The sequence below is a fragment of the Pelophylax lessonae genome (genome assembly GCF_965119305.1).
Source record: "Pelophylax lessonae genome assembly, chromosome: 1".
Classification (NCBI taxonomy): domain Eukaryota; kingdom Metazoa; phylum Chordata; class Amphibia; order Anura; family Ranidae; genus Pelophylax; species Pelophylax lessonae.
The window spans coordinates 861,689,766-861,714,556 of record NC_138768.1 but is presented as its reverse complement, the minus strand read 5'-3'; the positions used below and the strand labels follow the sequence as shown (position 1 = coordinate 861,714,556).

The window sequence follows — 24,791 nt, the reverse complement described above, 5'->3', positions numbered from 1 at the left end:
CCTGCAACAATGGACTCCCACTTAAAATACCACCCCAGCAACAATTCATTCCCAGTAACAAGCTCCAATAGACTGTCTAGCAGCCACCAACAACAGACCCCTTCCCTCAACAGTAGATCCCTTCTAGCAGCAATTGACCCCCTCCCCGGCAACATAACCCCCCCCCCCCAGCAACAATATATTCCCCCACTAGCAACAATAGACCGCTTTGCAAAACAAAATCCTCTCCAGCAAAAATAGATCCCTCAGAAGCCGGCATCAATAGACCCTCCAGCACCCCTTGCCATTACATGCATTCAGTGCTGGGCACTGGAAATGTGTTCCCCCGCGTTCCCGCTGAAAAAAAGCCCTGTTTTATTATTCATGTTTGTTAAGCTGGATACACACTATACAACTTTTTTGTTTGATTTGCTTTAGATTTACCTTCAACTATGTAGTACAAGGGCCTGCCTGATTACATACAAATTAAAAGTGTTAAGGTCTGACCTCCTATCAGAGGCGGCTCTCTAATTAGGCAAATTAGGCGGTCGCCGAAGGCCTCGCACTCACAGGGGCCTCGCGGCCGCCTAATATGCCGAGTTACAGAGCCGCCTCTGAGGCTGGCAGCAGGGATCTCCCTGCCATCAGTACAGTCCCGGCCAGTCTGTAAGCAGGAGAATCTGCTACGAAATCGGGGCTGTGATCAGGAGCAGCTCACCGCGGAATGGGAGCTCACTGACATCTCCTGATCACAGCCAAATACTGGAGCCGCAGCGCTGACACTTCTCCCTCACAGACCACAGACAGGGGAGGAGAGAGAGCTGCTTCTGCTCCTCCTCCCGACCTCTCCACCTGTGCTTGCCCCGCCCACACTCCCCGACAGTTTTCATCTCAGAAGATGAGGTATGGGCGGGAAGAATTTGCAGACCAGGAACAAGAAGAGGAAAGATGGTGCCTGAATCCTGATCCCTCCATCCACCCATCCCTTCCACTCCAGTGAGTACTCTGATCTAAGGGGCACTCTTCCTCCATCTCTTTCCATTCCTTTCTTTCTCCCTCCCCTCCTTTCTTTCTTTTCTGTCTGTCCCCCTGTCTGTCCATCTGTCCCCCTGTCTGTCCATCTGTCCCCCTGTGTGTCCATCCATCTGTCCCCCTGTGTGTCCGTCCATCTGTCCCCCTGTGTGTCCGTCCATCTGTCCCCCTGTGTGTCCGTCCATCTGTCCCCCTGTGTGTCCGTCCATCTGTCCCCCTGTGTGTCCATCCATCTGTCCCCCTGTGTGTCCGTCCATCTGCCCCCCTGTGTGTCCGTCCATCTGTCCCCCTGTGTGTCCGTCCATCTGTCCCCCTGTGTGTCCGTCCATCTGTCCCCCTGTGTGTCCATCCATCTGTCCCCCTGTGTGTCCATCCATCTGTCCCCCTGTGTGTCCGTCCATCTGTCCCCCTGTGTGTCCATCCATCTGTCCCCCTGTGTGTCCGTCCATCTGTCCCCCTGTGTGTCCGTCCATCTGTCCCCCTGTGTGTCCGTCCATCTGTCCCCCTGTCTGTCCATCCGTCAGTCTGTCCCCCTGTCTGTCTGTCCATCAATCTGTCCCCCTGTCTGTCCATCCATCTGTCCCCCTGTGTGTCCGTCCATCTGTCCCCCTGTGTGTCCGTCCATCTGTCCCCCTGTGTGTCCATCCATCTGTCCCCCTGTGTGTCCATCCATCTGTCCCCCTGTGTGTCCGTCCATCTGTCCCCCTGTGTGTCCGTCCATCTGTCCCCCTGTGTGTCCATCCATCTGTCCCCCTGTGTGTCCATCCATCTGTCCCCCTGTGTGTCCGTCCATCTGTCCCCCTGTGTTTCCGTCCATCTGTCCCCCTGTGTTTCCATCCATCTGTCCCCCTGTGTGTCCATCCATGTGTCCCCCTGTGTGTCCATCCATCTGTCCCCCTGTGTGTCCGTCAGTGTTGCCAACCCCCGAGAGGGAAATTTACTGGCAGAACGTCCAAAATTTACGGACGGCACCAATTTTTTACTGGCACTGCAAAAATGTACATATACAGGCTGTTTTCAGTGCTAAACCGTGCAAATATCAATACTTAAACTATAAACATGTAGATAGAGCTATTAGCAATGTGTTTAGGTTAAACAAAAGTCAAAAACCATATTTCTCCATTAACATGAAGATCAGATTAATATAACCCAGCCAGCACAGCGTTCCCCCATATATCAGAGTCCACTGCATTCCCCTTTACATCAGAGTTCCCTTTTACATCAGGGTCCGCAGAGTTCCCCCTTCGCACTGTAAGGGGAGAATCCTGCAGACTCTGATGTAAAGGGGAATGCCAGGAACTCTGATGTGGGGGGGCAATCTGGTGACCAGAGACCACCTTACACAGAGTGAATACATTAAGATATGGGGGGAGGTTACTAATATAGAGGGATCTTTATATCAGTGCCCCCTTACATCAGTGACCCCCCATCAGACTGGTCTGGCGGCTCTGTCACTGACCTCCTCTCAGGTGCACTGTGCAGGGCTCAGTCAGATGGCCCCTGTCTCCACTCCGCAGGCCCCGCACATCTGACTTCTCCCGTGACACCCCATCCCGGCAGCGCTCTCACTCTTGACTCCTCTCCAGAGTCCAGACTCCCCTGCAGACATGATAAAAGACAAGAGATGGTCAAAGACTGCGCACATGGTACAGGAGGTGGTCAGAGACTGCAGACATGGTACAGGAGGTGGTCAGAGACTGCGGACATGGTACAGGAGGTGGTCAGAGACTGCGGACATGGTACAGGAGGTGGTCAGAGACTGCGGACATGGTACAGAGGGGTGGTCAGGGACTGCGGACATGGTACAGAGGGGTGGTCAGGGACTGCGGACATGGTACAGAGGGGTGGTCAGGGACTGCGGACATGGTACAGAGGGGTGGTCAGGGACTGCGGACATGGTACAGAGGGGTGGTCAGGGACTGCGGACATGGTACAGAGGGGTGGTCAGGGACTGCGGACATGGTACAGAGGGGTGGTCAGGGACTGCGGACATGGTACAGTGGGTGGTCAGGGACTGCGGACATGGTACAGAGGGGTGGTCAGGGACTGCGGACATGGTACAGAGGGGTGGTCAGGGACTGCGGACATGGTACAGAGGGGTGGTCAGGGACTGCGGACATGGTACAGGAGGTGGTCAGAGACTGCGGACATGGTACAGAGGGGTGGTCAGGGACTGCGGACATGGTACAGAGGGGTGGTCAGGGACTGCGGACATGGTACAGTGGGTGGTCAGGGACTGCGGACATGGTACAGAGGGGTGGTCAGGGACTGCGGACATGGTACAGAGGGGTGGTCAGGGACTGCGGACATGGTACAGAGGGGTGGTCAGGGACTGCGGACATGGTACAGTGGGTGGTCAGGGACTGCGGACATGGTACAGAGGGGTGGTCAGGGACTGCGGACATGGTACAGAGGGGTGGTCAGGGACTGCGGACATGGTACAGAGGGGTGGTCAGGGACTGCGGACATGGTACAGTGGGTGGTCAGGGACTGCGGACATGGTACAGGAGGTGGTCAGAGACTGCGGACATGGTACAGAGGGGTGGTCAGGGACTGCGGACATGGTACAGAGGGGTGGTCAGGGACTGCGGACATGGTACAGTGGGTGGTCAGGGACTGCGGACATGGTACAGAGGGGTGGTCAGGGACTGCGGACATGGTACAGAGGGGTGGTCAGGGACTGCGGACATGGTACAGAGGGGTGGTCAGGGACTGCGGACATGGTACAGTGGGTGGTCAGGGACTGCGGACATGGTACAGGAGGTGGTCAGAGACTGCGGACATGGTACAGAGGGGTGGTCAGGGACTGCGGACATGGTACAGAGGGGTGGTCAGGGACTGCGGACATGGTACAGAGGGGTGGTCAGGGACTGCAGACATGGTACAGTGGGTGGTCAGGGACTGCGGACATGGTACAGAGGGGTGGTCAGGGACTGCGGACATGGTACAGAGGGGTGGTCAGGGACTGCGGACATGGTACAGTGGGTGGTCAGGGACTGCGGACATGGTACAGAGGGGTGGTCAGGGACTGCGGACATGGTACAGAGGGGTGGTCAGGGACTGTGTACATGGTACAGGAGATGGTCAGAGCTCTCCACATGAGTGTCCTCCTCCTAAGTCCCCTTCACCTCTCCACAGCCACAAACATCAGTGACATTACTAGTGCAGAGTGAAGCTGTGACACTGCCTGTGGAGAGGTGAAGGGGGCACAGGAGCAGGACACTGATGTCCTCTGCCCCCTGACTCATCTCTCTACTCCAGTCTGCTCCTGCTAGCTGTCGGAGGCTCGGAGCCCCAGCACTTACCAGTCCTCTGCCTCGGCTGTCAGTCTGCAACTGCTCTGTCCACTCCACCAGGCATCCATCTAGCGGCAGCATCTCCTAGTCCACTCCAGATAGACAGAGTGAGTGACTCTGCATTGTAGCTGGCGCGGCCGGCTGCAGCGGCGGCGGGAAAACTTAAATTATGGCGGGGGCGGAGGCAGGGGCGGGCGCAGGCGGGCAGTGCAGTGGCACTCGTCCAACGAATAGTGCGAGTCTGGCAGTCTGATCGGGGATCTCCGGAACTGCGCGCCGCACATGCGCAGTTCTGACAGTGCCGCCGCCGCAGTAGATTTACGGGCACTTTTCTCCTGCTACGGGCATTTACGGGCAGGAGAAAAGTGCCCTTTTTTTACGGGCTGTCCGTAAATCTACGGGCGGTTGGCAACACTGGACTGTCCGTTCATCTGTCCCCCTGTGTGTCCGTCCATCTGTCCCCCTGTGTGTCCGTTCATCTGTCCCCCTGTGTGTCCGTCCATCTGTCCCCCTGTGTGTCCATCCATTTGTCCCCCTGTGTGTCCATCCATCTGTCCCCCTGTGTGTCCGTCCATCTGTCCCCCTGTGTGTCTGTCCATCTGTCCCCCTGTGTGTCTGTCCATCTGTCCCCCTGTGTGTCCGTCCGTCTGTCTGTCCCCCTGTGTGTCCGTCCGTCTGTCTGTCCCCCTGTGTGTCCGTCCGTCTGTCTGTCCCCCTGTCTGTCTGTCCGTCCATCTGTCCCCCTGTCTGTCTGTCCGTCCATCTGTCCCCCTGTCTGTCTGTCCGTCCATCTGTCCCCCTGTCTGTCTGTCAGTCTGTCCCCCTGTCTGTCCGTCCGTCTGTCCCCCTGTCCGTCCTTCTGTCCCCCTGTCCGTCCGTCCGTCTGTCCCCCTGTCTGTCTGTCCCTCTGTCTGCCAGTCTGTCCCTCTGTCCCCCTGTCTGTCCGTCCCCCTGTCTGTCTGTCTGTTCCTCTGTCCCCCTGTCTGTCCCTCTGTCCCCCTGTCTGTCTACAGACCAGGATCCCTCAGTTTCACTCCAGTTCTCCTCTACCCATCCCTAATCATTTACCCCCTTTTTACCCCCTCCTCTTTCTCCCCTACCCCATGGTTCCCAGTCCCATCCCTCTCCTATTCATCCCATGTAATTTCCACAGTACACATCCCACCCACGCAAGCAGCAGTAATTAGATGCTCGGCCTTGGGGTTCTTCCTTAACCACTTTACCACCGGAGGATTTTGCTGTTTTACGTCTGGGCCACTTTTTGCGATTCGGCGTTGTGCGACTTTAACTGACAATTGTGCAGTCGTGTGACGCCATACCCAAACGAAATTTACGTCATTTTTTTCCCAAAAAACAGAGCTTTCTTTTGGTGGTATTTGATCACCTGTGTGATTTTTACTTTTTGCGCTATAAGCAAAAAAAAGCAAACATTTTGAAAAAATAACAATATTTTTAACATTTTTTTTATATGAAATTCCCCCCAAAAAAGATGTAAAAACCAATTTTTTTTTAAATTTTTGGCCAATTTGTTTTCTGCTACATATGTTTGGTAAAAAAAATCGCAATAAGCGTATTTTGAATGGTTTGCGCAAAAGTTATTGCGTTTACTAACTAAGGGAAAGGTTTCTGTCATTTTTGGTGTTTTTTTTTTAACGAGTAATGGCGGCGATGTGCGATTTTTTTTTTTTTTTTGCGGTACTGCGACATTGCGGCGGACAGATTGGACCCTTGACTGACATTTTTTACACTTTTGGGGGTACCAGTGACATTACTGCAGTAATAAGTGCTATATATATGCACTGTTACTGTAAAAATGACACTGGCAGGGAAGGGGTTAATTTTATTGGAGAGGGAGGGGTTAATGTATGCCTGGTGCTTACTGACGTGTGTGGGGGGAGGTGACTGAGTGACACAGGGACAGATCGCATGTTCAGCTATGCTGAACCCTGCAATCTGTCACTGTCTGTCACTTAGGAGATTCGCCCGCTCTTACATGTTGTAAATAGGCAATTTCAAATCAACAATAAAAGTACTTTTATTTTATTTGTTTCAGATCTAGTTGGTTCCATAGGATTTAATGGTAAGTTTACAGTATGTATTGACATTTCTTAATCTAGTGTCTATTGTGATTAACATGTCTGATACCTAATGGAGTGGATTGTTGGTCCAGAGCCTAATGATGCACTTTAACTCTTCAATTAAGTCTTTTTTTATCCTGTACTATACTTGGTGGAGGTGTACAATCTTCAAAGCAATTGCATTATCCATCCAACTGAGCTGAAATAATGAACATTCCAGTGGACAAAATATAGGTGCCAACTACAGCATTGGCTTCCTCTAATGAGCCTGTGTATTTTACACAGATAAAAAAAAAAATTACTGATTGGGGTACTCTCAGTGAAAGAAGAGTCAGGGCTTCTTCTGCAGCTTCTGTTTGGCATAATGGAAAAAAAACCTCTGACCACCAAAGGAAGAGGGCCATGCTCCACTAACCCTGTGTGGGTCCTTCCCCACCAACAAGGGGGAGTCTTCTCTTAATAAAACCAATTTAACCACTTAAGCCCCAGAAGATTTTACCCCCTTCCTGACCAGGGGGTATTTTGCGATTCGGCACTGCGTGACTTTAACGGACAAATGCGCGGTCGTGCGACGCTGACGTCCTTTTTTTCCCACAAACAGAGCTTTCTTTTGGTGGTATTTGATCACCTGTGCGATTTTTTGATCATGCACTATAAACAAAAAAACAGCGTCAATTTTGCAAAAATAACAATATTTTTCACATTTTTTTATATGAAATTCCCCAAAAAAAATGTAAAAATAAATTTTTTTTAACATTTTCGGCCAATTTGTTTTATGCTACATATGTTTGGTAAAAAAAATCGCAAAAAGCGTATTTTGATTGGTTTGCGCAAAAGTTATCAAGTTTACTAACAAAGGGAAAGATTTTTGTCATTTTTGTTGTTTTTTTTTTAATGCTTAATGGCGGCGATCTGCGATTTTTTTGCAGTACTGCGACATTGCGGCAGACAGATAGGACCCTTGACTGACATTTTTGACACTTTTGGGGTTACCATTGACATTACTGCAGTAATCAGTGCTATATATATATGCACTGTTACTGTAAAATTACACTGGCAGTGAAGTTTTTTTCAGAGGGAGGGGCTATGTGCGTCCCTAGGGGCGTGATTCTAACTGTGATTGGCTGTGGCTTCAGATGTATGAACAGTGATCAACGGTTCTACATAGTAGAACCGTATGATCATCATTCATACACCGGGGAGAATGACAGGCAGCTTGTTTACACAAGCCGCCTGACTTTTTCCCTCTCCCCCGACGATCGCCGAGTGACCGGCGGACATCGGGTCCGCCAGTCACATGCGCGGGGGGGTCCGTGACCACTCGGCAGTGGGAGCGCGCCTCCCGGGGTGCGCGCTCGCTCCCTAGACCCTCACAGGCTAGGGACGTAGACCTACGTCACTCTGCCTGTGAGGGGCTGACCGCCGCAGTAAATAGTCGTAGTCGTGCGGTCGGCAAGTGGTTAAGGTGGTCTTCTCCACCGACACCAATGTAAGAGGCACTTCTCTGCTCCAATATAAGGTGGCCTTCTCTATAGACACCAATGTAAGGTACCCTTTTCTACTGACCACCAAAGTTAGGGTGCCCTTCTCTATTGCTGCTAATGCAAAAATGCCTTCTCCGCTGACCACCAATGTAAAGGCCCCTTCTCCACTGAAAAACTAAAGGAACCTTCCTCACTGATGCTAATGACCAGCTCCACTGACACCATTAACTTGTGTTGCTCTAGGATAGAACGGGATGACAGCTGTGCCACTTAGATGGGAGCTAGAATATCTTGTTTAGTTTTTATATGCAAAGTGGCAAACCCCAACAGAGGCAATTGCCACAATGGCTATTACTCATATCATCATAGTATAAGACTTTCATCTCTAACACTGTATACACTATATTACTAAAAGGAATTGGGATGCCTGCTTTTACACGCACATGAACTGTAATGGCATCCCAGTCTTAGTCCGTAGGGTTCAATATTGAGTTGGCCCATGCTTTGCAGCTATAACAGCTTCAACTCTTCTGGGAAGGCTGTCCACAAGGTTTAGGAGTGTGTCTATGGGAATGTTTGACCGTTCTTCCAGAAGCACATTTGGGAGGTCAGGCATTGATGTTGGACAAGAAGGCCTGGCTTGCAGTCCCCACTCTAATTCATCCCAAAGGTGTTCTATCTGGTTGAGGTCAGGACTCTGTGCAGGCCAGTCAAGTTCCTCCACCCCAAACTCACTCATCCATGTCTTTATAGACCTTGCTTTTTGCACTGGTGCGCAGTCATGTTGGAACAGGAAGGGGACATCCCCAAAATGTTCCCACAATGTTGGGAGCATGAAATTATCCAAAATGTCTTGGTAATGCTGACATCTCAAGAGTTCCCTTTACTGGAACTAAGGGGCCCAGCCAACCCCGGAAAAACAACCCCACACCATAATCCCCCCTCCACCAAATGATTTGGACCAGTGCACAAAGCAAGGTGAGTACAGTGAGCCAAACTGTGTTTTTAAATTATCCAAAATTACAGCCACACTGACTATAGTGTGGCAACTAAATTTAAAAAATGCACACTAACACACCTACAGTAACTATCCTACTACCTAGGAGGGTGCTACCTCTGGTTATGGTTTCATTCATATACAGTATATTTTAGCCTTAAATGAGATACACATTTACGTTGTAAGTAAGGAAGAGTGATGCCCTGCTATTGGATTTTTTTTTTTTGTTTTTTTTGGGTTGTTGCCCATTGGAGGAGACAGGTGCTGATCATTGCAAGGATTCTAACTGACTAAGGACACCCTTGGCCAAACTGAAGAGTAACCTTAGCTAAAACACACTGAGCAGTCACTGTGTCTTAAAAGGGCATGGTTAGGTAGAACATGAGTCTACATTCTTTTCTTCCATTGGTGGTTAGTAGAAGGAAGTAAGCTCCATTGCATTGGTTGTCACTCAGAGGATAATGCATCCTTACATTGGTGGTCAGAGAGAGGAAAAATGCACTTTACATTGGTTGTAAGGGGGAGGAAGAATACCTTCCTTACATTGGCATTCAAATAAAGGAAAAATACCCCGTATATTGGTGATCAGTGGGAGGAAGAATGCCTCCTTACATTGGTGGTCAGAGGGAGGATGAATGCCTCCTTACATTGTTGGCCAGTGGGAGGAAGAATGCCTCCTTACATTGGTGGTCAGAGGGAGGACGAATGCCTCCTTACATTGTTGGCCAGTGGGAGGAAGAATGCCTCCTTACATTGGCAGTCAAATAAAGGAAGATTGCCCCTTATATTGGTGGTCAGTGGAAGGAAAAATACCCTTTACATTGGTGGTCAGTGAAAGGAAAAATATCCCTTACATTTGTGATCAGTGGGAGGAAGAATGCTCCTTATATTGGTGGTCAGTGGGAGGAAGAATATCTCCTTACATTGGTTGTCAGTGGGAGGAAGAATGCCTCCTTACATTGGTGGTCAGTAGGAGGCAGAATGTTCCTTACATTTGTAGCTCGACCCCCACAGTGGCTTCTGAGTATGTTTGTTTCCTCCACACTCCCTTGACCCTGAGGCACCTCCAACCCACTAGACACTATTGTTTGTGACATGGTAGAATGCCTCCTTACATTGGCAGTCAAATAAAGGAGGATTTTTGCCCCTTATATTGGTGGTCAGTGAAAGGAAAAATATCCCTTACATTTGTGATCAGTGGGAGGAAGAATGCCTCCTTACATTGGTGGTCAGAGGGAGGATGAATGCCTCCTTACATTGGTGGCCAGTGGGAGGAAGAATGCCTCCTTACATTGGCAGTCAAATAAAGGAAGATTGCCCCTTATATTGGTGGTCAGTGGAAGGAAAAATACCCTTTACATTGGTGGTCAGTGAAAGGAAAAATATCCCTTACATTTGTGATCAGTGGGAGGAAGAATGCTCCTTATATTGGTGGTCAGTGGAAGGAAGAATACCTCCTTACATTGGTGGTCAGTAGGAGGAAGCATGTTCCTTACATTTGTAGCTCGACCCCCACAGTGGCTGCTGAGTATGTTTGTTTCCTCCACACTCCCTTGACCCTGAGGCACCTCCAACCCGCTAGACACTATTGGTTGTGACATGGTAGTTCAGAGAAAAAATAATGACACTTGAATATCAATATATCAGTTTACTGACTTGAGAAGGAGTTAAAACAGATATAGTTTCAACACAGCAGGAAATATAAGCAATAAGAGCAACAGTTGTATTCTGAATCTTCAAGTCTCAGAATCACTGTGAAGCCCAAGACTCAGAATCCCATGTAACAATAGTACAAACTATGAAAAGATATAACAATATCTAACTGAAGAAATATTTGAATATGTATGCAGTATTAATGCAATTTCTCCTATTAATGTGTGAGAGTGACAATCAGACGTTTGTCGCTATATTAACTATAGATAGGTCTAACTAACTCAGCTGCATATACATTTCAATCTTAACCTGAAAGAGTGCACTCTATCACCTATAGGGGGCCCCCTTATCCATGAACTAAATGAGTTTCTTCCTGACAAGGCCTTGTTAATCTTCGCCGGCAGTAGGAACTCTAATCATTCAACGAATGATATTTGTAATCCAAAGGGAAAAGGGGGTATTTGTAATCCAGGTTCTGCCTCAGATAAAATCAGTATAGATCGCTATATGTGTAAAGAGGCGGCCTCCCGGATTGCTACGCACTATCCAAGCTCAGAAGTGTCCTATGGGAACCGCTTCGCTATATCAAAGCCTTCCCTGTCTCTGTGCTGCGTCACAGGCCCTTTCTCTCTGTCCGTGAGCTGCTGCGCTCACTACAATTGGATATCTCTCACTTCTGTCCAGCAGTCGTCGCGCACCAGGCCTGTTGCTCCTCTGTGGTATCCGCCACCTCTTCCAGGTGTCTCCGCACTGGATCAGTCACTCCTCAGTGACATCCGCCACCTCTCCCAGGTGTTTCCATGTTAGGCCATGGCCTCTGCTCACTCTGCTCCCCACAGCGGGTCTTCAGCTCATTCACCCCACACGCAGTCCCTGAGGCAAGAGAGCGAACATCCTACCCCACCCCTTATTTATCTGCTCTCCCATAATCCTCCGCGGAACCTGCAGCTCCCTGGGAGTATAGTTCAAGCCAACCCACTTTCCACAGTCTTCGTCCTCCTTTTGACTACATCTCCCACAATCCAACACACCACTCTTTTAGGAGAAACCCACAATAAGCAACCAATTTAAAAGAACAGTATGTCAGCCGTAACTATTCTGGAAGCAATGTCTTCACTTGGCTACACATTGGTGATCAGTGGGAAGAAGTATGCCTCCTTACATTGGTGGTCAGTGGGAAGAAGTATGCCTCCTTACATTGGTGGTCAGTGGGAAGAAGTATGCCTCCTTACATTGGTGGTCAGTGGGAAGAAGTATGCCTCCTTACATTGGTGGTCAGTGGGAAGAAGTATGCCTCCTTACATTGGTGGTCAGTGGGAAGAAGTATGCCTCCTTACATTGGTGGTCAGTGGGAAGAAGAATGCCTCCTTACATTGGTGGTCAGTGGGATTAAGAATGCCTTCTTACATTGATGGTCAGTAGGAGGATGAATACTCCTTGCATTGGTAGTCAGCAGGAAGAAGTATGCCCCAATACACTGGTAGACAGCGGGGGGAAAAAATTCTCATTATATTGTGGTCCATGGAAGAAAGAACACCAGGATCTTTTTTTTTAATTCAGACTAAAGAATTACCTATAAAGGGGGGGGGGGGGGCGTGTCTGGCAGTCAAATGGTTTGGATGCTCGCTAAAGCGGCTCTGCACATAGAGAGCAGACTGGGGCACACAGGCTGTTATTCTGGAACACTCACCCAGGGATCCGGCTCCAGAAATCTCCCTCACCCACGGGAACATGTCCAAGCGAAGAAAGGAGTGGGGGAAACCCAGGAAGATGAGTTTTCCCGCCCCTGCTTTGCTCCACCAGCCAAGATGGCACCAGCTCTCTGTCAGCAGCTTTGTGGTATGGTGGGGATGGAGGAGAGAAGGAAGCCAGCGGCTGCAGCACCCAGCATACCCAGAGCACTAAAACAAATTCATCACAAGCTTTTACACCCTCATCAAGCCCAGCTAAATCGAGGCCCATGATGGCCCCACAGGATACAGCAGAAACTGCACTTAATCATACACTCTCTACAATAGAGGATTTTAACAGCACACATCCCTCCATCTCAGCCTTCCCCACACTTAGGCCCCTTTCACACTTGTGTGACTTGTCCTGCGATTTGGGACTTCAAGGTCGCATGACAAGTCGTACTCCATGATTTTCAATGAGTACCGTTCATATCTGTATGACTTCAAGTCCCAACGACTTCAAAGTAGTCCCTGCACTACTTTGGGACAATTTTAATGCGTTTTGAGGTCCAAAGACATAGACATTGCTTCAAGTCCAGTCAAAATCGCAGAAAAATCGCGGTAAAATCGCAGTAAAGTTGCGGGCACATAATTGCGGCAAATTTGAGGTAAAATCGCATGGCTTTTAGGTCACATAAGTGTGAAAGGGGCCTTAATCAGCCTGTAATGGACACTACGTTAAAAGAAATGCTTGTGTCTCTACGTTGTTCTCTATAAGCTGACATGGCATCCTTGATGCACCAATTAAAAGGGGAATTACAAGATTTGGGCAACAGGGTTAGCCATATAAAAACTGCATGGGAGAATTTGCTGAAACATTTAACGACCTTGTAGATGCCCATACAGAAAAAAATAAGGAAGTGTAATGGCTACAATCCAAAATTGCTGACCTGGAGGATCTCTCCAGGCGGAAGAATGTGAAGATACGTGGTATCTTGGAAACAGTTCCAAAATGTCGACCTGAGGGCCTACTTTACTAAGATTTTATCTACTCTTCTTCCTGAAGCCTCCTCTTCTGAGCTTTAATTGATTGCATACATAGGCTCTCGAAACTGCCGCATATTCCTGACAACCTGCCCAGAGATACAGTGGTAAGAATCCACTTCTACCACATTAAAAAGCAATTTATGAAAGCCACAAGATACACGGATAAAATGCTCCAGCAATATGCCCACTTGGCTTCTTGACCTGACCTATCACAACATACTCTTCTGCACAGGAAAAACCTAAACACGATCACAAAATCCCTACACAGTCACAACGTACCATACAAATGTGGCCATCCTCTGAAATTAATCATCACAAAAGATAAGAAAAAGATTATAAAGTCAAAACTCTGGATGAGGGTCTAAACCTAATAAAGAGGTGGAAACTTCTTGATCCCCAAGACAAACAAAGTGCCCGCTCCACCAGTGCTCAACACCAAGATCCAGAATGGCATACTGTAAGGGGTGGAGAAGAAATGATTACTTGATGCACCTTAACCACTTAAGCCCCGGAAGATTTTACCCCCTTCCTGACCAGGGGGTATTTTGCGATTTGGCACTGCGTGACTTTAACGGACAATTGCGCAGTCGTGCGACGCTGTATCTAAACGAATTTGGCGTCCTTTTTTTCCCACAAACAGAGCTTTCTTTTGGTGGTATTTGATCACCTGTGCGATTTTTTTGATCATGCGCTATAAACAAAAAAGAGCGTAAATTTTGCAAAAATAGCAATATTTTTCACATTTTTTATATGAAATTCCCCCCAAAAAAAAATGTAAAAATCAAAATTTTTTAACATTTTCGGCCAATTTTTTTTCTGCTACCTATGTTTGGTAAAAAAAAATCGCAAAAAGCGTATTTTGATTGGTTTGCGCAAAAGTTATCGCGTTTACTAACAAAGGGAAAGATTTTTGTTATTTTTGTTGTTTTTTTTTTAACGCGCAATGGCGGCGATCTGCGATTTTTTTTGCGGCACTGCGACATTGCGGCGGACAGATCGGACCCTTGACTGACATTTTTGACACTTTTGGGGTTACCAGTGACATTACTGCAGTAATCAGTGCCATACATATGCACTGTTACTGTAAAAATACACTGGCAGTGAAGGGGTTAACTTTTTTGAGAGGGAGGGGCTATGTGTGTCCCTAGGGGCGTGATTCTAACTGTGATTGGCTGTGGCTTCAGATGTATGAACAGTGATCAACGGTTCTACATAGTAGAACCGTATGATCATCATTCATACACCGGGGAGAATGACAGGCGGCTTGTTTACACAAGCCGCCTAACTTTCCCCCTCTCCCCCGACGATCGCAGAGTGACCGGCGGACATCGGGTCCGCCGGTCACACGTGCGGGGGGGTCCGTGACCACGCGGGAGCGCGCCTCCGGCGGTGCGCACTCGCTCCCTAGACCCTCACAGGCTAGCGACGTAGACCTACGTCACTTTGCCTGTGAGGGGCTGACCGCCGACGTAGATAGTCGTTCGGCGGTCGGCAAGTGGTTAAGCTAGTTCACAGGCATACTTCAACAGCCCCGGTCATGCACTCACTGTACACATATTAACTGTTACCCCAATTGATTATACAGCGATAGTCAATTCGCAGTCTTTCGTTTCTCTGGTAGTAAATGCCTACCTTTCTGTAGTTCTGCTACCTTTCTACAATGACTCTGCTAATAGCCACAGTTGGCTATTGTTTATTTTTTTTCGTTGGGTCCCATGCAACCTTTTGGTTCGAGTTTTACTATTTTTGTACCTTACTGCTGCGCTAGAGAAATTTTTCACTAGTACACTGTTACCGCCTATTACAATCAACGATAACGTCTCCATTTGGATATACGTTTGCTCTATTGCCAGTTCAACACACTACGCAATTACCATATCCATGTCAGATGAACTTTTCTACAAGCACACTTAACCTCACTTCGGGTACTCGATGACAGGTGAACCCACACACCGCGTACCTCCATCTATACTATGCCGCTCAAAATAACCTCCCTAAATGTAAGGGGCCTCAACAGCCCTTTTAAACACCATTCTGTATGGAGAGAAACATGCACTCTTCACAGCGATATCATCTGTCTACAAGAGACGCATTTCAACAAATTGAAAACGCCAAACTTTTCCCACAAGCGATTAATGCATATATTTGTGTCAAGTATGAGCAAAAAGAAACGTGGGGTCCTGATCGCAGTGAAGGATACTGTTGCTTTTAAACCTCTGGAAACCATTTCTGATGACTCTGGCCTTTTCTTCATATTAGTATTTCAAATTGACAACATTACATATACTATTGTCAACCTGTACCTCCCCAATTACAAACAACGTTCCTGCTTACATAAAATATGGAAAAAGATCAACTCTGTCTGGAAAGGATTTCTACTCTTAAGTGGGGAATTCAATGCAGTGCTAGATGTGGACTTAGATATATCATCGACCTTGTCCAACAAATCTAGGCACCCATCCTTGGCCAACTTCATACTTTCTTCAGAACTCTATGATGTGTAGAAGTGCCACCACCACGAGAGAATTTACGTTTTTCTCCAAGCCACACCTTTCTTATTCCCGAATTGACCTATTTCTAGTGGACAAAAAGCTTCTTCAAAAGATTACAAAATCAGAAATCCAAAACATAACTTGGCCTGATCACGCACTTATTTCTGTTCTGATCAGGGAGATAAGTGGTGGCAGGCATTTAACACTCCGGAGAAATGATGTTCAAATGCTTGACAGCCCATCCTGTTCCTCTCACCTCCAAGATCAGTTAAAATTATTTTTTTAATACAATGTTTCTTCCGTTGACAATTTTTTTCACAATTTGGAACTCACATATAGTGTACATGCGAGGAATAATGCTTAAAATGAGCGCTACTGTGAAACGCCAGAGGATGCAGCAGTTTGATAAAATATTAAATACACTGAACAAAATTATAGACGCAACACTTTTGTTTTTGCCCCCATTTTTTATGAGCTGAACTCAATGATCTAAGACTTTTCTATGTACACAAAAGGCCTATTACTCTCAAATATTGTTCACAAATCTGTCTAAATCTGTGTAAGTGAGCACTTCTCCTTTGCCAAAATAATCCATCCACCTCACTGGTAGATATCAATGTATGGCCTATACTGAATCGACCGATAGATACTGAATGGCCTGATATATACTAATTTGGCCTATATATATATATATATATTGATAGCAATGTATGGTCTATACAAAACCAACCAATAGATACTGAATGGCTTGATATATACTCAAGTGGCCTATATATATGTAGATAGCAATATATGGTCTATACTGAACTGACTGATAGATACTGAATGGCCTGATATTTATAAACTCAAATGGCATATATATATATATATATATATATATATATATATATATACACAAGCAGCTTTCCTTTGTCCAATCATGGCAGAGATGATTTGATTGGCCAAAGCATGGAGGTCAGGGTGCATGCTTTGGCCAATCACATAATGCACTGCAAGCGCGCTGTGCATTATGGATGTGGGCGCTCAAATTTCCCGCAAAGAAGCCCATTTGTTCGGCGAACGGGCGAACAGCCGATTTTACGAGTTGAACTTATATTCGATATGAAACACAAAGCTCACCCCTAATGAGGTATAGTAGGGGTAGAAATCCAAGATAAGGAGCAAGGTGAAGTATGCTTTTTTCATGATGTTGGTCTTCAGGTGCTGTTGTCAAGGGACTGCATGGCAGGTCGTCATATGTCTTGTCAAGCATGTGGTGCCCAATCGGCTGGTGTTCTGCCAACGCTTGATCCTCTTCAGACAGAGATTGCAAACAGCATTGCTGTGGTCTACTGCACATGTGTTGAAAAAAGCCCACATCAATGAACTTTTGGAAGTCAGCGAGGCGTTAGCAGCACCCTGCCCCTGTGGAGCTCTGTGGTGTGATGCAATAGGGTGGCCCCTGGAGCACATCCTGCTTCATTGGAGTTGTTCCACCTCCTCCTCCTCCTCACTTTCCTCCTCTATTCTCTCAGGCACCCAAGTACAGTCAGTGACCTAATCATCCCCTCCCTCTTCATCACTAGAGTAAACTTGGCAGTATGTTGCAGCTGTGGCAACATGACTGCTAGTTTCTTGTCCATCATTGTCACGCCCTCTATCTAGGCTCACGTTATTCCCTTCCTCAACCTGGGAACCAACATGGGAGCAATCACATTGCTGCACATCCTCCAGCATCATGTAACTGACACTATGATCAAATAACTCAGGTGACTCCTCTGTGCATGATGGTGAGGCTACGGAATGAGTAGCTGTAGACAAGGAGCCTGTGGAAGAGGCCAGAAAAGTCAGTGGTCATTTCCAGGCGGTCATACAATGCCAATGCTCGGCTACCTGACATTCAATGGGAATTCAACCTGCCCACCAACTGCCCCATTTGTGACATGCCCACCAGGTGAAAGTCAACATTGCCAATGCTGCAGCGGCTGCACATGCAGCAGAGGGCCATCAATGAGTACCTGTGTGAGTATGGCACATGGACAAGCTCAGGGGAGCATGGCTTCTTTTCACCACACCAGTGGCTGCTGATAAAGAATGCATGCATTGTCCTGTCAACATTTGAGGAGGCCACAAGGATGGTAAGCCACGACAATGCATGCATCAGTGACACTGTTCCTCTAGTCTTCCTGCTGGAGCACATGCTTCGTGGAATCATGGACAGGGCATTTGAGGCAGAACAGCAGGAGGAAGAGGAGAACTTCCTTCCTTCACAAGGCCACCTTTATGCAGATAACATTCCTGCCGAGCCACAACACACGCAGGAGGAGGAAGATGAAGATTGTGGAAGCATGGATGTAGAGGATAACATACAGTAGTCAAGGGAGGGTTTTTATTCCCCAGAAACCCCAGGAGTTATACGTGGCTGGGGAGAGGTTGCTCCTGACAATGTCATCATTAGTGACCCAGAGGACGAGAATCACATGCCTCCTCAAACTTACGCTGCATGGGCTCCCTGATTCTGCAAAGCCTGTGAAAGGACCAGAGGAGGAGGAGGGGGATTGTGGTAGCATGGATGTAGAGGATAACATACAGGGATTATTACTGGTTGGCAACCCTTCTTGATCCACGTTACAAGGGTAAAGTTGCAGAGCTCATCCTGCCTTCACAGAGGGAGCAGGGGGTAAAACATCTTGAGGACGCTTTGAAGAAAAATTTGTGTAACACTTTTCCAGACACTGGGAAGTTAACGTTCTCTGGACGAGTTTCTGAGGCATCGTTCTGCCAAAGGAGGAGCGGTGGAGAAGGCGGCTGGCTGACTGATGCCTTTAAACAATTCTTTAGTCCTCAGCGCCCAGGGCTGTTAGGTTTAAGCAACCACTGGCAGCGTCTCCATCATATGTTGCAGGATTATCTAGGGGCAAGAGCAGACTTGGAGACCTTTACAACTGAGCATCCACTGGGTTACTGGGTCTTGAGGATGGACCACTGGCCAAAACTTGTTCAATATGCAATCGAGCTGCTGGCCTGTCCTGCTTCCAGCATGCTTTCCGAATGGACATTAAGTGCTGCTGGAGGTTTTGTGATGGATAAAAGAGTGCATCTGTCCACAAACTCTGTTGACCAGCTAACAGTTATCAAAATGAATCAGTCCTGGATAAACAGCAGCTATTAAGCCTCTGATGCTGATGTAACTGATTGAATTTGCTAGGGATATGGCATCCATTGAAGACTGCATATGCTGCCTATCCTATTTCTGAATCTTGATTATGCTAGCTTCCAACAATGTTTTTTGTTTAGGGCACCACCAACACCCAAGGCCCAATTTTTCTGCACCTGTATGACAAGTACATGCAATTTCAATTTTGTATCAAATTTTTAACAGCAGGGCCCCTTCCTGGGCCCAGCAAGAGTAACTGCGAGGGGTTGCGGTGTTCAGGCACCACCAACACCCAAGGCCCAATTTTTCTGAACCTGTATGACAAGTACATGCGATTTGAATTTTGTATCTAATTTTTAACAGCAGGGCCCGATCCTGCGCCCAGCAAGAGTAACTGCGAGGGGTTGGGCTGTTCAGGCACCACCAACACCCAAGGCCCAATTTTTCTGCACCTGTATGACAAGTACATGCGATTTGAATTTTGTATCAAATTTTTTAACAGCAGGGCTCGTTCCTGCACCTTACGCTAGCGCGTTTTTTTTTATTTACAAAATTGGCATACCAGATCCAAATCCATACCAAACCCGAAGGGACTGAGGGATCCTACGCCGTTTTTTTCTCATGTTTTTTTTATCTGTATTGCCGGGAGCCAACAATACATTACAGCCACTAGCAAATTTAAATTACATTTCTTTTTTTTTTAGAAATGTCAGTATTGCTGCAGCAGGCTCTTAATACCTCAATAAGGTGGACTAAAGTTTACACCACTCCGAGCGCAGGTCACGGGTGCTTTGCACCAAAAAACTGTATGTACTGTTATACAGGTCAAGGTGCATGCTTTGGCCAATCACAAACACTTAATGCACTGCAATTGCGTAGTGCATTTAGGTGGACGAATTTCCCGCGAACTGCCTCATTTGTTCGTGTGTTCAGCAAACGCACGAACACCCGATGTTCAACTCGAAATCGAAGCTCATCCCTATTATAGAGTAGTTGTCCATCTTTTATCAATTATGTCATAATATTAAATATTGTTATGGTGATTGTTATTGGTACTACAACTCTTGCATGCTGTGGCAGTGGAAGGGATGGAAGGACTTCCTAAGATCTGAAATGCTGAAAAAGACTGGAGAACTCCTACTGACAGAAGTGTAAGATGAAAAATGAATGCTAAAAGGTAATTACCTGCACTAATGCCTCTCTTTTCCCTTAACAACTTCTGTCCACAGCACTGACAGCTCTCCTACTACTTATTTTTGCTTTAGGCATACATTATGTTAAGAGTAATGACAATAGGAAGGTCAGCAACGGATCCCATCAAATTGTGCTATGGATCCCCATGATCTCTAGTTACAGTACACCCCCGATAGGAGTTCAACCAAATTCTGATAGCAGTTCAAGCAGGTAGCCCATTTTAAACTTTGATGGATGCCCACCACAAAGAGCCATCCACCCAAAAGGTAGCTCTTATTTTATCTTGGAGAAGTACTCTCCTTACAGCCTCAGGCCACTGTGGGACAGTACCTTGTTTCATGTTTGAGATTTCATTGTAGCATAGATAATATAATACTTTTACCTATTCAGTTAATGTCTTTGTCTGTTTTTTTTTTTAGATTTTGAAGATGATGAAGCTAATGATGGAAACAACCAGACCTCCATTTCAGATGAATCCTTGGCTTTTCTCTTCAACCCTTGGTTGACTAAATTTATACCTTCAGTTTATACGGTTGTGTTCCTCCTATCGCTGCCTTTAAATATAACAGCAATCATCATATTCCTGTTCAAAATTCAAGTGAAGACACCAGCAGTGGTGTTCATGTTGAACTTGGCTATGGCTGATGTTCTTTTCGTCATCTTGCTGCCTTTTAATATCATTTACCGATTCTCAGGAAACAATTGGGTGATGGGAGAAGGAATGTGCCGCTTTGTCACTGCCGCATTTTACTGCAACATGTACTGCTCCATCCTGCTTGTGACCGGTATCAGCGTAGACCGGTACCTGGCTGTGGTCCATCCCATACGGTCTCTCTTATGGCGCACAGTGAGCAGAGCCTGGCATGTTTGTCTTCTCATCTGGGTGGTTTCCATTGCCAGCGCTGTGCCGCTTTTTATAAGAAAACTAACTGTTCACGTGGACCAACTTAATATTACAACTTGCTATGACATATTGGGGTATACAGTCATTGAGAGCTTTTTCTTTCATTATTTCACTGCTTGTATTTCAATTTTCTTTTTGTTGCCTCTTATTATTACAACGTTCTGTTACGCTGCAACCATTCGAAGTCTGAGCTCACCGAAAACTCAAAGCACCTTTAAAAGGTCCAGATCCGTGTTCCTTTGCGTCACGGTACTTTTTGAATTTATTATTTGCTTTGGCCCCACCAACATCTTCTTTTTAATTAATTATCTGAACTTTAATAATCTTTTGGGAGACTCTATGTATTTTGCGTACGTCATCTCTGCCGCTATTAGTAGCATTAGCTATTGTCTTGACCCTGTTATCTATTATTTTGCGTCTTCAAAATGTATGACGTACATATGGAGCTTAGTGTGTATTGGCAAAACCAAAGCTGATTATAAACAGACAGATAGCTCCTCAAAAACAACAAGTGGGGAGACGTCTGCCCCTATTATGTAGAGCTTGGATCTGATGCTGTTTCTTGTACAGTACATCTTGTCCAACAGACAGAAATGGGCAAACATTGGGACCTAGTTTTTTTTTGCTCAGCCTAAAGAATGACCTTAACCACTTCTGGACTAGAAGGTTTTACCCCCTTAATGATCAGCCTATTTATTGTGATTCGGCACTGCGTTACTTTACCCGACAATTGCCCGGTCATACAACACTGTACCCAAATAAAATTTATGTTCTTTTTCCACAAGTCGAGCTTTCTTTTGGTGGTATTTGATCACCTCTATGGCTTTTATATTTTGCGCTGAAAAGAGCAAAAATTTTGAAAAACAAAACTATATTTTTTACTTTCTGCTATAAAACTTTCCCCAAAAAAATGTAAAAATCATCAATTTAGGCTAATATGTATTCTCCTACATATTTTCAGTAAATAAAAACCCAATACGTGTATATTGATTGGTTTGCGCAATAGTTATTGTGTCTACAAACGAAGGAATATTTTTATGGAGTTTTGATTTATTTATTCATTTTTTACTAGTAATGGCGGCGAACAGTGATTTTTAGTGGGACTGCGACATTGCGGTGGACAAATTGGACACCTAACTGACACTTTTTGGGGACCAGTGACACTAATAGAGTAATCAGTACTAAATATATGCACTGTTACTGTACTAATGACACTGGCAGGGAAGGGGTTAACATTAGGGGCGATCAAAGGGTTAAGTGTGTCCCTAGGGCAGTGATGGCGAACCTTGGCACCCCAGATGTTTTTAAACGAATTTTCCCATGATGCTCAACTACTTTGCAGAGTGCATGAGCATGTAGTTCCAAAAACATCTGCGGTGCCAAGGTTCCCCATCACTGCCCTAGGGGGTGCTTACTAACTGTGGAGGAGTTGCACTGATTGGAGGAAGACCGAGACACACAGTCCGACTCATAGCAGATGCTAATATCATCAGCTCAGCCACCTGTCTTCCATACATTGTTGAATATTGGTAATGTATAAAATATCCGAACTTCCGAAGACGTCAATTTTTGATGACGAAACGTGTCAAAGTTGAGCCGCACGTAGCTTCGTTCTAGGCTGGTACGTGGAACGCATACCGCATCATACTGCGCCATAGCCGGAAGCCCAGTGCATCAAGCGGGAGACAGCAGAACTGCGTCCCGTAGGGCTCCCGTAGTGGTCTTTTTATATTATACCCGTACCAACGATTTTATACATACCTGTATTTTAAACAATTGTCGCATCTCTGTTTACATATACATTTTTTAAAAATAAATATGGATTTTTAACTTACTACACCATGAGGAGTGCGATATTTGTGTTTTAAAACACTCACCTGTAGGAGGATCCAGGACCACCCGGGCACGGACGGCTGGGACCCCCGCTGGACATCTACCTACAAGCCTTATTGACCCACTTACCGTAAGGTATTGGGGGTCAACACCATCTTGTGAGTTTGCATTTCTTATTTCACCAAACACAGGAGCACGGAGGGTGTCACCACTATTGCACAAAGTGTTATTTTGGAACATCGTCATTGAAGCTAGCTTACCCAGTTGGGATAACCATCATAAATTATTTGGACTACATGGACATCACTTTTTGCACCTTATAACTCTTTGAACTTCTTCCACTTTGCACAGTTTGCACATTATTGCATTCAAGATTTTATTATGATATTTTTGCAATTTTTTACTTTTCAGTAATATCGGATTATTTATTGTGTCATATTTATGTGTACATATATTAATTTGCTGCACTGATTGTTATAGTCACATTAACACAGCATAACTCACCATACTATTTACACTATTTATTGTAACAGGAAATGTGCTGTGGGTAATATTTTATACATTACCAATATCCTACATTATATCTTCGGGTTATCCACAGCAGCAATCCAATCACGTATAGTGGATGCACCTACATATTATATAATTTCTTTAACACAGTGTTTTTCCAATAGGGATATGCGCAGTGAGTAATAGCATTTATTACTATACCATTACATTGTTGAATATGCTGATTTACTCACCTGTTATCTACTGTGCGTTCTGTATTTACACTTATGATAATGTGTATTGTATTTCATGAGCTCGAGGACGACAGTCTGCTTGTTAATTGACTCAGGTTGATTGAATCATTGTCAGCTATTAGTTACTGGGGGAAAAGTGGAATACTGTTTGTGTTGGTTGTTCTTTAGATATGTTACTTATATTTCTGTACACAATTTCATCGGGATATGATAATGTAATCAGGCACCTGACCTGGTGTGGTAATTTGATCAGGAGGCGGATGGTTTCCTGTGCTGTATATATATTGTGTGTGAGACTGTTCAATAAAGGAGTGGATTCCAGTTCTCTACAAGCTAAGTTCCGTCTAGTTTTATATGGGGGTGGCTAAAATATCTGATACCTATGTTCAAGACTGGAGGAAGCTGTATAGTGATGGAAGTCCACAAACACAGTGTTGGTCGCGGTTCCATTACAAAATGGTTCTGACAGATGTGGTATAACTTTTTGGACATGAAGTAAAAACAAAAGTGGTGGGCTATTCCTGTGTGCTAGTTCAAAAAATACAACCTCTGTGCACACTCTGCGCTAGTTTAGTGTTCTGCAGATGAGCGCGCTCTGCAATTGGATGTACTGGTGGAAGAATTTAACATCTCCTTTTTACACAGTTTAAAAAACTTTTTTGATCAACTTTTTTTTTTTTTGTATCACATTTTTTCGTATATATGAACTTATTTATTATTGGACTTTTTATACACTTGAAATAGAAGCATTTTTTAACAGATATATTGATATTTATTTCACATGTTGTCATCAATTTATTTAAGTCATGTTTGCACAGAGGTTGTATTTATCGAATTAGCACACAGGAATAGCGCACCACTTTTGTTTTACTTCATTTCATTTATAAGTTTAGGAGTGCTTGAATTGGTGGGAGCTGCAATTCTATTTGAGGTTGTGTTATTAGTTCACCATAGCAGCACGCCTTTTTCCTTTCTCTTTTTTTATAATGTTTGGACATGTTCTGCTTTGAAACTTTTTCAAAAAGTGATGTATAAAAAAAAAAATTTCAATGAAAGTGTGAAAAGTAAAAAAACTCTCCCACAGCCTACGACTGTGGAGAAGCACATATGCTCAGACCTTAAAAATAGTTACAAACCTACGGCTGGGAAATTGTAAGCTGCCGTTATAGTGAATTAGCAAATTTGCCTATGCGATTACGAGTACTCAGCCGCAAAAAATAGGCGTACGTGTATAGAAAAGCAAGTGTCATCTA

The 24,791-nt window shown here is 45.7% G+C and overlaps 1 protein-coding gene across 1 annotated transcript in view; it reads left to right on the top strand.

Annotated features, from left to right (window-relative positions):
- LOC309550086 (proteinase-activated receptor 1-like) overlaps positions 1 to 21,502 on the top strand; it is a gene marked incomplete at both ends in the record, with an annotated part of 46,820 nt that extends 25,318 nt beyond the window's left edge. The window contains one exon of the mRNA XM_082250548.1: positions 20,478 to 21,502. Coding sequence (XP_082106674.1) covers positions 20,478 to 21,502 — 1,025 coding nt within the window. The remainder of the gene's footprint in view (positions 1 to 20,477) is intronic.
- Positions 21,503 to 24,791: the final 3,289 nt, after the last annotated feature.